The sequence below is a fragment of the Prorops nasuta genome, unplaced genomic scaffold (genome assembly GCF_024137725.1).
Source record: "Prorops nasuta isolate Cenicafe-Biocafe unplaced genomic scaffold, Cenicafe_Pnas_1.2 PNAS00024, whole genome shotgun sequence".
NCBI lineage: Eukaryota > Metazoa > Arthropoda > Insecta > Hymenoptera > Bethylidae > Prorops > Prorops nasuta.
This window is the reverse complement of record NW_027116821.1, coordinates 3215036-3232449: the sequence shown is the minus strand read 5'-3', so window position 1 is coordinate 3232449 and position 17414 is coordinate 3215036. Positions and strand designations below refer to the sequence as shown.

The 17414-nt window shown below is 44.5% G+C and overlaps 1 protein-coding gene across 3 annotated transcripts in view; it reads left to right on the top strand.

The window, feature by feature from the left end:
- LOC136781699 (uncharacterized) overlaps positions 1-11179 on the top strand; it is a 257477-nt gene extending 246298 nt beyond the window's left edge. For all 3 annotated transcript variants that reach the window (XR_010823961.1, XR_010823960.1, XM_066740663.1), the window contains one exon: positions 10983-11179. Coding sequence is in view for 1 of the 3 variants with exons in the window: in XM_066740663.1 (XP_066596760.1) it covers positions 10983-11009 (27 nt within the window). In the remaining 2 variants the exon portion in view is untranslated. The remainder of the gene's footprint in view (positions 1-10982) is intronic.
- The last annotated feature ends 6235 nt before the right edge of the window (positions 11180-17414 follow it).

Here is a 17414-nt window from a genome sequence, read left to right as displayed (position 1 = left end):
GAGCCAAATCCTTATCGCCCAATCTTCTCGAAATTAACCATCGACCATCCGTTATTCCACCACTCGAAAAAAACAACATCGTTCCAAATATTTTCCTCGCTCGATTGAACCGTTAAAATATTTTACAAAAAAATACCTTTTCCCAATTTTTACCAAACCGAATCATTGATTCGATCGTATTGACACGATGAACGTGATAAAAAAGGGAAAAATTTCGATGTTTACTCTTTAACAAAGAAGAGAATATAATAATACGATCCAGTGAAATCTCGTCGACCGACTAAAGCGAGTAATACGATTTAACGTGGCGAGGTAGAGTAATATACAGGGTTTATTGCCGAAAGCTCTGTAGAATTTAGAGCAGAACCGGTAATGTCGGTAACCAAACATAAACTTTGCTCGCGCCTCTCACTTTCCACCCGTATCAGATTCGACAGCAAAATATAAGAAAAATTGCTTCATAATCATCGAGCACTAGAGAGAGAGAGAGAGAGAGAGAGAGAGAGAGAGAGAGAGAGAGAATCCGTATATTAATTTCGTCGAGAGAGGATGATTCGAAAATTGGTATCGGTCGTGATGCGGTAGCGCGGGTCGGATTCAACGTGGAAAACAGGGTGTGGCGCGTGAGAGTTGGCTCACCTGAAACAACACAACGTTTTCAGATCGCTGATCCCATAAGCGTCCACGTTTGATCCCTCTGTTGTTTCGCGTGTGCATTCGCTTGCCTCGCCGGTTAATTCGCGAAAAACCATAGTAATAACCTCGTAAGAAAAACTGCATAGTTCGTTGCGGAAAGATTGTAACTTTGTGTGACGTATATATATATATGTGGAACGTGCTGGGCTCGATCCGACGAGTTTCGGACGTGCGCGCTTGGGAGGCAGAGCGTAAAAAACACAAGTAGATGTGGCATATGAGAGAGGAAAAAAAAGATGCGGGGGTTGTGGAACGGGGGCGAGTCTGCACAGCGTATATGGAACGCAGCAGTAGATATATCGCAAAGCATAATATGCAAAGCGGATCGGATGTTCCCTGCGGGGGGTAAAAGCGGCAGTCGAGGGGTGATTAGCGGGACAAAAGCTGACGCCGCTACAAGTGGAAGCAAATTGGTAGAAAATTGATAATCAACCGCCAATATCAACCTCCACTGGGAGCCGTTGCTCGTCGAAAGAGCCCAGGGGATCCTCCCGTGTGCGAGAATCCCTAAGATAATTTTTGTGTCTCGAAAAATACACGAGTAAATATGTATGTGTATATAAAAGGTGCATCGATAAAGAGATGGGAATAAAAGAACGCTGTCTTAACTGCGCGAACTTTGAATAAATCACACGTGGCTGAAAGGAAGACGCGAGATGACCTGCGTGCCTATATATATATGTAGGCTTGTAAAAATATAAGACCGAGGCAACGATAGTGGGTATGTTATTGGTTTTACGGCTGACGATATGAAAGAGTGTGAAAGGAACACGTGTGCGGTGTCGCATCTATCTGGAAAGTTCATCGTGTGACAAAGATCCCCTCAAAGAGTTTCCTAGAATGCGAGCTAACTCCGTAGACGACGACGTGGCGAGTGTGTAATCGAAAGAATCGTAGAGCACTTTTCTCATGCAAATACGGCCAATGCGAGATCCCTCGAGCGACGAGCAACTTTTTCTTTAGACTGCTTAAAACTTCCAACTTGGGTCCTTTTAAATTTAAATGTCTCGCTGCTACACTCTGCCTGATGGGTACGTGGAGCACGGCCACGTCCAACCAGTCGCTGCTGAAAAATAACGCGCGTTATGGAAAAAGGACCTGGCCTCATCCTGCCTGATCGATGAACGAATCGCATCGCACGTGGCAGGAACGTCTCGTGGACCCTCGAATTGCAACGTTCGCCAAAATGTCCATATATATATATATATATGATATTTGTGTATAAATTTCGAGCACTCGAAACTCTGACGAGGAGTACATTAATTTGTTATGACGCTAAATACGCTATAAAAAATTGCTCTATCATCGCGCACTTGCACAGCGTGCATCTTCCAGGTCGGGAAAATTCGAGCGGAGACGGCGCGTTTCGGGCAACTTCCGTCAATAAAAATTCCTCGACGCTCAGCTTCTGTTTTTTACGACGCTCCCCTCCATAAATTTATGCCACCGATCCAGCATCGTTGTGGACTCTCTGATTTATAGACTTATAGATTCTTCTCTTCAGGTTTTCCCCGAGTAAAGCCCGCGTTCTCTCGACGCAAAATTAGAAGCTCCCTTTTAAACTGTATATTCCCACTCGAATCCGCAGTTAAATGGAAGGATCATGGTGGAAATTCGAGGAAAATTTCGGGAAGTTTTTCGAGTTTTCCTGGTCGAATCTCGATCTTCGTTTCTAGGCTGGTGCGACTGTCCTGGTCCGGGCCTCCCCCTCGGGAACGGGGCTCCTCGGTAAAGGGTCGGTCTCTCTTCTGCACACCATCCATCCCTCCCACCCCCTCCCCTTCAGCGGAGCCGCGCGATAGCTCATAAATATTCAATGGCCACGCGGCCAAGATAAACTAATTAAAACTTAGATCTCGGTAGTCACTTTAGATTTTTACTTACACAGGAAGCATTTCAGCGTGGCAGACCGCCTGGAAAAAAAGTCTACATGGCCCTGGCCGCGAATCCGATTCGACTCTCTCGGCAGGAGTGCGCGAGAGGGGTGTGGGGGACGCGGGGGTGGCAACGAAAAGGGGGCCGCAAAGAAAGCTTTACTCTGTACTTCTCATTAAGGAAACCACATCGTCTTTCCTTCTGCCTCTGCTGCTCTAGTCCTGCAACATCATTTCCCCCCCCCCCCCCCTGATCCTTTTTCCAAAGCCCGCTATACGGGCCTCGACCGGTGCCCATGCACGGAAGAACGCGATCGACCGACAAAGGCCTGCGAAACGCTGTCCAGCTCGCTCCTTGGAATGCTGAACCATTTAAGATTGCCTAAGCACATTCGTTGCTGTGGCTGATGCTTGCGCTTGAAATCGTTTTGCACAATTTGCATCGGCACGAAGCAGCAAATGCATTTGCACAATGTTGCTGCCACGAGGTAACGCAACGCAGCCTCGGCTACAATTTCGACCAAACGCCGAGTTGCCAGTCGGAGAAAAAGTGTTTTACGGAGGCTCTTGATAGGGAGAAAGTTCATTGGCGCGAAGTATTCTTGGCGGAATCAACGATATACGCTTTATATATTTACGCGTATCCAAAGCTCGAGGTTTGTCATTATTGCGCTTGAAATCGTTTTGCACAATTGCATCGGCACGAAGTAGCAAAATGCATTTGCACGATGTTGCTGTCACGAGGTATCGCAACGCGGATTCTACAATCTCGACCAAACGGCGAAAAAGTGTTTTACGGAGGCTATTGGTAGAGATAAAGTTCATTGGCACCAAATATTCTTCGTCGAATCACCGATTTTTGCTTTTACAAGTATCCAAAGCTCGTGGTTTGTTATTATTTTAGTCAGACGAGTATATATATATATATATATTTGGTGTTTTTACTGGCTCGCCGAATCTCGGCTCTTCGCGACAAACCTGCGTTATCCTCCCTTTTTTCAGTTCGTATTTTAATTCGTCGCCTGTGTTTCTGCCCCCTGTCCCCACCCCCACCCCCGCCCCCAGCGACTCTCGTCTGGCGTAACTTATTTTTTTCTCCTTACCCAGGACCAGGTTTACTTAAGATATTAAAGCACCCACCCACTCGCAGCTCTCCTCCCAGACGCTTCTTCTTCCTTTTCCTTCCGTTCTCCCCCCCCCCCCCCCCCCCCAACTACCACCCAAAGACCAACGACATTCCCCAGGGAGTTTGGTGTACCCCGACGACGCAGGCTTCGCTTAATTTGTAAGCGGATTTTTGCACTAATCAACGGATTTAAGAAGGTTGGGCCAAGCGAGAATAAGGGCCGGGCTTACGAAGGGTAAGGGGGACTCGCTAAGACCAAAGCCGAGGAACAAGAAAGTCATTTGAATTTATTTTAATTATACTAACGAACAGACCGCGGAACGAAGGCCTAACGAATTATTTGCACGAATATGATTGCGTGGAATTTCTAACGAAGAATCGACCAATCTCCAGTGATGTCCTCGGGAACAAGCTCCATTATTTGGACCCTCCTCGCCAAAGAATTTCTGCCATCGAAGAAACTCAAAAGGGCAACTCGATCTACCCTTCATTTCATCCCGCGAGGGAACGCGGTGCATTTACAAATATACAGAGTATATATATATATGTCTCATCCAAAACACACAGCGGACATAACTCGCGATTCAGTGGGAAAATCAAAATCTTTTCAAACGAGAATTTTGTAGAACTCGAAGGGGACACTGAATCCTCCCATAAGTCTATTTCTCAACTATTGATATTTCAAGGTCAAATGCAGATCATATCTTGAGGGTTTTAAAATATACTATACGCATTTTTTATAACATCTTCTATCATCTTATTTTGAAAACTGGTTCCAAGGTCCTTTTTTCTGCACTTTTGGAAGCATGCATAGTGCATAGCACTAGAATGATGTTGATGTGAGAAGGTATATACATACATGTACGAAAAGAGTTGGTAAAAAATACAACAATTTACCAATATCATATATATATATATATATATGCACCACTACAAATTTGTAACTCGAATATATCGTGCAAAACACACGTGATCGACGAATGGGACTCATCAAGGTCTGTATGCACGATGATCGACAAGTACTTTTAATCAAGAATCGGTGGTTATTTACGAAGGTATATATAGTCATATAATTGCATCGAGGATCCTACGAAAATTCTTAAATCGTGCGAGATGAACGAACAATGCCCCAAACAAGTTTTGCAGGGGACTAACATGACGCAGAGTCCAAAGTGGCGATGACTGAAATCCCGTTCCGCGAGCGGAAAAAGAGTGAATCGCAGGGTCTTAAGGGTGAAGTCTTGTTTAGGGTTGTCCCGATCCCATGACTCATCCTCGTAGGATCTCTCTCTCTCTCTCTCTCTCTCTCTCGTTTTCTCTCTTTCTCTATATATATATATAGGTGCTCACTAGCACACGCTCGCCAATTGCCGCATAAAACACGATCCGACTTTATCCTGCTCTCTCTCTCTCCCTCTCTCTCATCTGTGGTTGAACGTGGGTGGGGTGGCTCGCCATTTGCAATGCAAACGATAACACAGCGTATCGCACGAGAACTCGCGCACTGCCGAACCTTCGGCAAGGGAAACGTTTTAGTAGGAGGTGAAGGTGGAGGAAGCTTCATAAGAGAAGGGGGGGGGGGGGAGGGAAAGAATGACGTAGAGACTCTCCACGAAGGTTCCACGAGGAAGAATATTTTTTTTCATCGTTCCATCAAGCAATGACCTTGAATTCTTGAAATGCATAGTAAAAACACATTTTCTCAAAGGCAAAGCGACTCGATGGAAAATCCAAGGATAAACAGCAGGTTTCTCCAAAGAAAAGAGAGAGACAGAATAAAATCACAAAAACAATGACTTAATGATTCACCGAAGTCTTTCACAAGAACAATTTTTCCTAAATCATTTACACGTTTCATATATCGATCAGTAACGTAGGTTTTTTTCAGAAATAATACAACTATGATCAAGACTATTATTTATTCTATATCTGCTCACGTCTCTATCGCAGCTCAACAATTCAGTACCGACTAAGAAGTTACATGTTCTATATACATGAAAATTTTGGCGGGAATTTGAAAAACCCCACAATAATACGTACATTTCCTGTTGAGAGAAAAAAGTCGTAGAAAAAAAAGAGAAGCGGAAGGATCCCAAGGGATGGCGATAAAGAAACGGGATTAAAATAGGAAGAGTAATTTAGCAAACGAGAACGCGGACGCTTTCTTTCATTAAGCTCCTAATGAATCGTGCACAGCGACGATGAAAGTGTCGAATCGCACGAGGATCTTTCACGCGACTCGTTATCCACTGCTCGATCATCGCCGCATTATTGTGCCTTTTCGACGTTGGCTAAGAGCGACTCAACGAGGCTATAGAGCGTGTGTAAAAACGGCAATTACTAGAAATAGAAACTGGCAATCCGCCAATTAAGAGCGGCGATAATTTCGGTGTGTTTACACAGTCCCTTAAGGCTGCTTTTCCCGCTCAGACAATCGCGCACCGGTCGCTTTAATTACTCGCGGCACCGGCTTATAATCTACCAATTATTTCTCGGCATCTCTCCAGCTCGTTGCTCGCTTCTCAATGAATCAGCTCAATTTATCAGCGCCACCTCCTGGTTCTAGCGAAACCTCGTCGACTTTCGCGGTACGATCAATCAGTCCAATAACCGACGAGGAGTTTTCTCATCGTTTCCTGGCTAAATCGCGATACGCGATGGAGGGGAGAAGGGTGCTTTGGGCGGATTTGCGAGGAAGAAGAATTACGCAATGGCGTAGGACTGCGAAAAATTTAATTAAACGAGATAATCGAGGTGCGAATGGAAGAGAAGCAAAAGATTCGTTCGTATAACTATTTTTTTAGTAGCTGAGGAAAATATTTTATTGATGAGGGACGAGGAACGTTATTGGGTCCAACTTCCTCATCTTTCATATCTATGTATCACACTTTGGCTTTTCTCGTGTTTCGTTCAGATCGCGATACGGGACAGAGAGGGTGAGCGAGGTGGTACAAGGGGGTTGACAAGGAAAAAGACTTACGCAATGGCGGCGGACTGCGAGTGGCGAGTCCAGCAGTCCTTGGCACGCGGAACACGGAATTTCCGTTTTAACAATGAGCTTTCCCTCGGAAACGTCCCCCGCGCGCGCTCGATGAATATCGGCAATTAATCATTTAGGGAGAGAGTCGTTGTTGCTGGAAATGCACCCCTCCCGTTTGCCAGAGGAGAAATGCCCGAGTATCCAGCGTCCTCTGCCCAATTCGTTAAATTCCCTCAACCACCAAACGCCTTTCTTCCGGTTCGCCACTGCGCCTCGCGCACCGATCCAAATTTTCATCCATCGATCGTTCATCGACGTTTATAATTGGAACGCGAGAAATGCGGTTGATTCACTCGTGGAGGGAAAAGTAGGTAGTTGCGATGGTTTGCTGGACAGTTTGCGTAATGGAGCGTAAATTGGTACTAATGCGAGGTGTGTGTGTGTGTGTGTGTGTGGTATATAAGAGAATGTCACGAGAGAGAGAGAGAGAGAGAGAGAGGACGGAGTACAAAGTACCAACACGAGCACGACCATACATAGGTAAAAGCGTGTATCCTACGTATGTTCCACTCGTTATCGCAATCTCGACCCCGTTTGATACAACAGTCACTGTGACGACTATCGTCTTGCGACACGCAAGGCCGTTGCGGACTTTTCTATACGACCAGCCGCAAGGACCTCCTCTATGAAATTGTTGCAACAGCCTTAAGGTAACTAATGACGACGCTGATAAGCGCAATTCGCGAATACGCTCCGCAGTCGTACACGCACAGATATCGATCGAGATATGCCGCAAAGAATTCTCTCCTCCCACGCACGAATCCAAAAATCAATAATATGTGATATAATAAACCAGGGATGATTATGATCGAATATTTTATTGCGATTAGAAGAAATGCGGCAAAGAATTTTCTCCTTTCACGCACGAATCCAAAAATCAATAATACGCTATGATAACCAAGGATAATTATATGATCTAATTATTCGAATATTTTATGGCGATTAGAAAAAACTAATTTTCTCCATACTCTCTCCGATCGCATCTTTGCTCTTTTTACCACGTTTTCCTTCTCTATTTCGCATTATAAACAGAAACGACTTTTTGCAACTGCGTTATATCGTTACGCGGAGCGAGCAAAAAATACTGCCGCCGCGAGTAACAAGTATTTCAACTTTGCACGCACTCGGTGATATATGTAAGGCCTCCGGACTGGTTTTCCGCAAAACCAGTCGTCTCTCGCGAGACGGACCAAGGTTCGCACGCATAAAAGCGCGCTTCCGAGTGTAAAGCGGTGAATTTTCGAGAGATAACGCGCCGAGCGAATTGATACAGACGCGAGATACGTATATAGAATGCGTTTCGATCGAGGTTAAGGACGATGAGCGATGAATTATAGCAAGGCTTGGAAATTTTTGCACATTTCAGTTGTTTACTATAGTCACTGATAGGAAATACTTGTTGGTGACTATATAGTAAATAGCTGAAATGTGCAAATAATTCCGAGCCCTGAATTATAACGCGGTGAGAGATACGCTTATAATCTCCGAAGGGACAGGGTATATATGTCAAGAGTTCGTCAGAGGTCGAAGAGCCTAGAATTCGAAGCTTGAACACGTGACGCGAGGATCGCAAGAGTTCCTCGGTCCAATAAGGAGTTGGGTGGCGCTAACGAGTGTAAATCGGTGAATTTTCGAGAGATAACGTGCCGAGCGAATTGATAGAGACACAAAATACGTAGAATACGTTCTAATCGAGGTTAAGAACGACGAGCGATGAATTATAGCATGACGAGAGATACGCTTAATCTCCGGAGGGACAGGGTGTGCGTGGAGGGTTCGTCGGAGGTCGAGTAGCCTGGAACTCGAGGCTCGGACACGTGACGCGAGGATCGCAAGAGTTCCTCGGTCCAATAAGGAGTTAGGTGGCGCTAACGAGTGTCGCCTGGCAGATATTCCGATCCTTGGAATATCCGGGACTGTTGTCCCAAGGGCTGCCATTACTGTAACTCCGCTGTCTTCGCCATTACCCATCGAGCCTGCTGCGCTACCCTCCTCCTCGACCCCGGAATCACAGCCTAGCTTCCTCGTTAACCCCGAAACGATCGCTTCCACCGGAGCCACCCTCCATTTTCTCCAGCCAACTCCCCCCTCCCCCTCTATTCTACTACGATTCATGTTTCTTGCAAAACCTCCGTATTTAACCAAATTCCCATTTCAACGTTTCCCTCCGATATACCTTCCCCCCGTTCTCCATTAATCTGTAAGCAGGATGCGAATATATTGATAAAAGAGTCCCGTTGAAAAAGTATATTTATTTATAGGAAGAGCCTAGCGCGCAAGTTTTGCTACCGAACTGGCACTTGCAAAAACAAGGCCTGCTCCTGTTTTCGCACGCTGACCACTCCACCGTGAACGGCCTCTCCACCTTTTGTTTTTGTAGCCCAGAGGAATAGCGGTTTCATCGTGTCCTCCCGCATAACAAAAAAGGGGACATTATTTCACGGAGTCGTGCAAAAACAACGCGGACCACAGTCGATTATCAGTCAATCGTTTCCACGTTTGTTTTCACCGACCTCGACTTTTCCCCTTGGCCGTCCGTCCGACGCTCGACTATCAACATTTCCTAAACTTTTCCCAGTCGACAGACAGGAGTTTGTTATATACGAAAAATATAATAAAAGTCACACGGAACGCTCGGGGTGGAATCATCCATGGATGAAAGACTCGCATACACACACACACACATACCAGGTGCAGCAGGGGCAAACGAAGCTCGAGGAAGCTTCAGCGATCGTTGGTCGTTGAGATCCCCGGAAGAAGCGGGTCGCGACGGGTTTGCCAAGTCGAAGCGTTGAAAAAATTGGTGAGAAGGAAGGGTCGAGTGGGAGGGGGGGGGGGGACTGCGAGATTTCGAAGAAAATGGAAGAAAGCGGAACGGAAGATGCTGCGTCGTAAATCAGTGACTGTACGTAGAATAACTGGCGAACGCGCGATAAATCAGGGATCCTGGGAAACCGAATTAGGAAATTGCCTGCTTAAAAAGCGCAGTGACGTTAATCCTGGCTCGTGCGCGTATCTTGGCATGCGAGCGCGAGTATATCCTCGGAGCAGAAGGAAAGCACTGCTCCGGCTGCCTTTGGCGAGCGAGGGATGCCGAAAATAAAAGCGGAGCGAGCGATGCTGCGCTGAATAAAATCAACGTAACTCAATCGCGCTTGTCTTCCGAGATCAGCCTCCCTGCCGCTTTTCTTGATAAATCTACGATACTGCCGCTCCTCTCTACCTATACCTGCCTCTGATCTCCATCGACAACGCGGGGAGTAATCAAGCCCTGGTAGCACCCCCCTCCCCCCCCCCTCACCCTTTCTCCCCCAGCCAGGAATAAACCAATAAAAACTCCGGGAGACCAACTCGCTAAGAAAAACTCGCCGACCGATCTTCCACCCTCCGCAAGGTGCTCGGGTAGCGAGAGAGAACCGGAAGTTGGGGGAATTTATGCCCGTTGTCGTTCCGGTCGAGTAAGCGTTTGGTCATCAATCGAGGCAGCTCTCGTTACTAAGCAGATTCGTCGCTCCGGCGTTGTTGGGATTGGGGGGGGGGGGGGGGGGTAACCGATCGCCAGATTTTCGTCAGGATCCTCCCCGACAATTGCCAGCGGAATTAATGCGGATGTTCGACCGACGCACTCCGAGCCGCAACCTGCAACCGCTTCCGAGCCACTTCCCTTCGGCATATGAAATTAACCGCTGATCAGCGTGCTCCGTGGCTCCAGGCGACTTTGCTAAACAACGGAGTTATACGTTGCTGTATGTGTGTGCGCTGCTGGTGGATGTATTAGGATTTCGACAGCCCGTGGGCCATCGATCACGAAGAGTCGCAAAAATTGCGAGAACCGATATGGAATCGTGCCACTTCCGGTTCGAAGAACGCTGTCCACGAGTTATCCGCCTCGACGCATTAATCGACCAATTAATTATGTAGTCCCATGCTAATCGAGCTTGTAATCTGCTCGCGTTCCCGTAAAATATCCGGCCGATTTACGCTGCCTGGACAGATTTGTCCGAAACGCTCGAGTTATTCGCCTTTCGGTCACCTGCACCAGTTGCTTTGCGATTGGAGATATTATTCGCGCACCGCGGGGTCAATGCACTCCGAGTCGTTGGTTCATATTATTCTCGTCATCCTCGGAGACTCTTTACGCTTTTATCTTATCAATTGATTGACTCGAAGAATCTTATAACTCACTAATCTTGTAATTTTCAAAATATTTCGTTTTTAACTAACACATTCCAATTGTATGTTCCAGGAACAACGACCGATCATCAGGAGCTGATATCCTCCAGTTACTAGCCTCAACCAAGGAACAACGAAGAACATACATCTACCATCTATTTTATCACACAGTAGAAATTATAATTATTGTACAATAATTAAACCAACACTCTATTGGAATTTAATTGCAAATAAACTATAAAATATAAAAGATTCCTGAAGGAAGAGCAAAGGTGGAAATAAGGCTGAGGTGTTTTTTTGTTTTAATCGAACGGGGACAGCTGTGTGTCGCGTGGTCAGTAATACAGTGTACTACTTGCTTCCTTGTACATACAAGTATAAGTGTGGGTATAAGTATAAATGTATTTAGTTTTCTCGGGGTGCGTGCAAAGAGTCATGCTACGGTTATTACACGCGTCACGCGGAATTCTACGATCACGCACCTTCCTTGCCCAGGTTCCTGAAGAGGAAGGGGAGTTACCCTTATCGTCGCCCTTTATCTTGTCAGGCAGCAGCAAACCCTTTCGTATTATACATATATATATATATATATATATATATACATGTATATACCGAAGAACGATTCCAAGAGCTCACGCACGTGGAAAACTATAGTCTTAAGGCCGTAACCTGCCTGCCTACCTGCTTGGTGTTTACCTGCTCGACCACTTGACTGCCTCTACCTGCCTACCGAGCTATCTCGCACGCATCGAAACACACATTAACACCAGCGGAGCACCTGCGTTAAAAATCGATCCTTTTTATTAACTTAATTACTCCCCTCCAACCGTAAATTCCAACGGAACGTCTTTCAGCGTTTTACTCCGCGACGATATAATTACATCAATAAGAACTTTGCTCGATAAAAATCACCTCGTACTAGCTTTTAATTAATACTCCAGCAAAAAGCTGCAATCGATCGAGCTTTCCCAAAGAAATCCACTTCCAACAATCCCACGTCACGATTCTTGTACCTTGTTACGTTCTTCCTCATCGGGGAAAATGCTGCAAAATTTATTATGATTATTGCAGTCACGTTGGGGTACTTTCCAAAGATCCGTATCGTCATTTTGGCTCGTTTATTCGAACAATTACGTTGCTTTGTGCTCCCAGCTCGAGGACAAGTGGTGCGATTCGAAGCAGCTGTCGAAAATTAGCACGAGTGTATCAAAATGTAACAACCTTGCCATTTTCCTTCGAAGCGCAAAATTTCGAGCTCTTGCCAATTTTTAATGAGAAAAAAATCTCTTATACCGTATTAACAACTGTATGAGCATAAATCACTGCAATGTAAACCTCCATGGTTTTAATTTTAATTTTTACACCAATGGACAAAATCTGATGAATTCTAATTGTTAAATTACGCTTTTTGCTCGTTCCTTCGCCAAAGATTTTCCGTAACGATTTTCAAGTAAAAAAGAGCCAATAAAAGAATGGTGCATGGATTGGACAGGCTCTAGGATGGATATAAGCAGATAGAGAGAGAGAGAGAGGGGTAAAGTAGTGGTAGTGGCGTATAGGAGTGGACGATTTGGTCGATGATATAGTCATCTGGTTGATATAGCGCGAATCCTATGGAGAGAGTTAAGCGAGAACGGCGGCGTCTTGAGGAGGCGGAACGATAGAAGAACCGCCAGCGTTATCAGGACGTGTCGGGATTGGCCGAGGCGAAAGCGGGGATTTCTCCGACCAATAGCGGCTTGGTCTCCGCTTTTTAGGATTCTCCCCGTTATCGGCGACGACGCCAAAACCCACGCTTTCCCCCGGGGGTACACGCCATACACGCGTCAAGGCCGCTGCCCACTGCCCACTACCCCCCAGTCTCTCACCTCCCACCACCCCCATTTCCACCCACGACTTTAGCCCAACGACCTCCAAAGGCATAAAACCCCCTTAGCCACTCGGCATATTCCAACTATATATATACACTCTTCCAACACACGTTATTCCACCCACTATACCCACCTTCTTCGACCACTCCTTTCTTTTGCCCCAATACTGCCCCTCTCACCCCTTCCTCCTTCTTGGCTTCTTCTTCCTCTTCTTCGTCCTCTTCGTATCCCCCCATTTTCTCGCGTTGGCCAGGAAGTTGGAACGCACAATAACGTTCCTCAACTTTCTCCATCTTTCCTCGCTCGCTCTATTCTATATATATATATATATATATATATACATTGATACTATATATACACACCACTCTCGGCCTGCGAAGAGTACTTCTATCCAGAGCAGCCGCCATATTGCCGATAACGCTATATAGTATATATGTACATAAGACAAACAGTGACCTTTCGCTGAATTCCAATCGTACTTTTCAAGTAGATCGTTAAGTTATCTAGAGTATCCAACTTATACCATAAGACTCGATTTTCCCTCTATTTTTCCTCTATATTTTTCTTTCTACCATTATACGCACCGATGTATTGTGTTTATATCGCATCTCCAAGAGCAATAACAAATATTTTCAAAGTTTTGTATATGCTTATACCTAAATGTCTGTTTATCGATAAAGCAAAGGAAGAAGAAAGGGGACCGTAATTTTTGTCACGAGTAGATTTTGTGGAAACGCAGTTACTCATCTTCAGGAAAGAATTATGAAGCTCCTGCGAGTGACGTTGCGAAGCCAGCACCAATATGAGACTGCTTTTAAGATCCACCAGTCTTCATCCAGTCATCGTTTTCCTCTACTGACCCTTCAAAAGCTTCTTATATCACACGAGTGAGAAGTCGAGTGTAAAGGATTTTATTAAGCGCTCGAAAGAATACACACTCGCTATTTTCACGACCTACCCCATAGAAATTGTCAGATGCAGCATATTTGTTATATATTTCCGGAATAAACGTTGTTGAAACCAACGTTGTAAAGCACACACGCGTTAAAAAGTGTCAAGACAGAGATATATACCGGGTAGCCAGTTAATTATGGCCAAACTATATAAATTAATCGAAAGTGTAAATAATTGTGAGAATAAACCTCCTATACCAATCCTAAAAATTCAAAACTTCGTTATAATGTCGAAGAAGAGCATTCTAGTGAAATCTGAGCGATAGAAGAAAAAAATCGAATTGCTATATATACCAATAAAAAGTGTCTGATTAAAAAATACTTTTAACTCTCGATAATATCTTCATCAAGAGCAAGATTTAAAAACATTCGATAAAACTACTTTCCAACCATTATTTGTACCATGAAAAATTCTATGTACATATATATATCAACTAGTAACTCTGTACATTTCGTAGAAAAAGAGACGAACGGAGAAAGCAGATTGCGATGAAAATTCTATATATACAGAAATACTTAAAAAAGGATAGAAGACGTAATTCCAAAGTGATAAGCTATAGGATATCAATCGAGCTGGTATAGGATGAAACAGGTGAGCGATAAAAATAAGTTATAGAGCGAAAGAGTCGAGTTTGAGGTACGAAGGGAAATGGTAGCTCGGCTATTGATAACATTATCATAAAAGCGGCGTTAAACGGGGAGCGGTGCGCCATGGCAAAACGGCTCTATAAATGCGTTTACTTTGAGCCATAAAAGCGGCGTGCTTCGGCTGACACCGTTTCAACGCTTATACGTGTACACGCAGACACGCGGAGGACTATAGGGGGGCCCGGGCAGGTCCAGTCTACGCGCATATGGAAGGATGGAAAGCGCGGGAGGGGGGGGGGGAGTATCAGCAACGAACCACCATCGTTTTACCGTAAAAGCCCTCTTTGAGGGACCGTTTATTGGTTGCTAAACATCGATATATTGCTTTCACCACTACCCTCGCAGTGCACTCCTTTACACACACCCACCCTTCGAAATATTTATTAATATACAAGTATGCGTGATCACGCTTTCTCCACGATACACCTATACGTTTCTCTACCATACCTATATATATACATATATATATATATATAATATACAGACTACACCACAGATATCCAGCATTCCCGTTTATCGCACAGAAAATACCGCGACGCGCTCTATCGCACGCACACACCCACACCAGCCTGCTCGCACAATACCAGCACAGCGCTTTCTAAGCTTTTGAAAGCACGAGTGATACTCGTGCGGGGCTTCGTGAGACGAATAAATATCCCCGGAGAGAAACACGCGAGTGGCGCGAGTTATACGCGTTTATCCAGCGCCAATCAGAGTCGCGATGACCCCTTTTTGAAGCGTGCTCCATTTATGCGTAAGCGTTCGTTGGAGGACGCACGCGGGGACCAATGATCCTTTGGAACAAACTTGAGAGTTCCGTTCGCACTTGGTAGTGATAAAAACGTATATTTTGTGGGGAAAGCGCGAGTGAAAAATGGTTTTGGTGCCAAAGGAAAATGATTGGGAAATAGCGAGGGGTTAATAATGGCATTGAGAGCCTCGGATCTCTCTCTCATCGAGACCCATCTTGGATCCTCTCAGGAATTCCAAGCGCACGAGCAAACTCATCAGCGATGATACCCACTGATATTCACGAACACCTGTTAGTTGATCCACATATGAGTGACAGTGTGCATCGAGTATATCGGCGTGTGCGTACGTGACGTAATATCGTCACGTGGGAGCTGGAAGAAGGACGGATGATCGATCGACAATTTCTCCGGATAAAACGTCGCATCAGCCGAGGATCAGCGGACACCTCACCTCGCAAACAACTCCCTTTACGCTGAGCCAACCCCGTCCACCAGCTCGCTTTACCCTCCTGCAACCTCCCTTAAACGTCCTATCCATCCATGTGTCCCGCGCAATATCCAAAGCTAACTTTTCATTTTTATCGCGTGCCAAACGAAAATATCCCAATAATCCCTTCGATATAACGTAGCTTCTTTTCGTTGAACTGATGGCGTACGGGATTTTTAATAGAGATTTGGGGGAGGGAGTAATAAGAGAAGCAGGTTGTTTCTTGTGTATAATTGGAAAATATTTTCTGTTTATTTTTTTTAAGTATAATGCTGTAGCGTGATCCTTTTATATATTTCTCCTTGCTTAATTGTTATGTCAATTGTATACATTGAGAATAAAAGTAGTCTCTCTCTCTCTCTTTCTCTCTTTCTCTTGAAGGAGGAGGAAAGTCGAGTACCGAAAATTTACATAAAATTGCTTATTAAATGACTAAGCGTTTCATGATGATTAACGTTAGCAAAAGGCCATTTGTCTCTGTGGGTTTTATAGCGTGGTCTTCATTGAGACCGCTGGTGAGTTTATGTGAAAAGTTTCTTTAATATTTTACCTATTTTAACTTGTACCAACTGTAATAACAATCAGATATCTCAAAGTAATAAATATTATTATATTTATATATAGGTATATATATATATCTAGATTATAGTTTCGACAAGCTGCTGAGAACTATTCTCTTTTTCTCTATATATATATTCTTCCTTGATCCCTTGGAAGACTCTTTCAAAGCTACGAAGAAAGACCGTGGAAAAGGGTTTCTTGTCAATCGTTTTCTGTTTCAGCTAAGCCGATATGCATTCATTATAATAAGAAATGGAAAGCGTCGAGTGAAAAGTTTCAACGCACCCCGGCTTATCAAGTTCCTCTGAATTTTATATTATTTAAGAGACACCTCCTCTCGGTCCTTTTCTGTCTAACACACACACACGCGCCACGCACACGCACACGCACACAATACTTTTAACGAGAAACACGCTCTAAAAGTTAGCCAAACTTGGTCCCTTCGACGTGGTGCTAAAGCCATGATGCGCGGTATTTAAACTTCCCCGAAAGCCATTATCATATTTATTTGTCGCATGATGCAAGCCTAAATACGGTTCACTTGTCGTAATGCAATAGGATCTGAAACGGGCTTCGTACCCCTCGTCATACAACGTCTATATCTTTATATATATATGTACGCATGAAAAATCAACCTGATGGAAGAGACAATTGTCAAGGAATAAAATTTAAACAATTTGCAGCTATTTAAAAAATGCAAAAAAAATACATAGCAAAATTTTAAAGATAAATTATTATAAATTCACACTTCGATATATACATATATAATATATATACTATATATAGGTGGAACAATATTTTTTCTTCGTTGAGTCGATAGAACAGGTTTGGTCATCGGTCGAAGCACGCTGCTTATCGAAAATCTGGCTATAAAAACGCATTAAAATTTAAGTAATTTCCGCATTGAAGGAGGGGGGTTAGCCGGAAACGAGTGTTGGTATATGGTGGCTGTGGTGGTGCACGCGTGATGCAAATGTAGAGCTAGTGACGCACAAGACGCCTCGCATGCAGACTCTATAAGAGAATTATATACGGTGTGACATGCGAAAAACTCACATATTCGCGTCTCCTTATCGGTGCCACCTTGCGCAGAAACCGCGGTAAAAAGGTTCCAACGCGTGCCATAATTTCTTCAGCGGACGTTGCGAAAAGCGCGCAAACACCGCGATAAGCTCCCATTATTATTACTTTTTATCATTTCCTTAAACAGCTTATTATGTGCTGGTACAATTT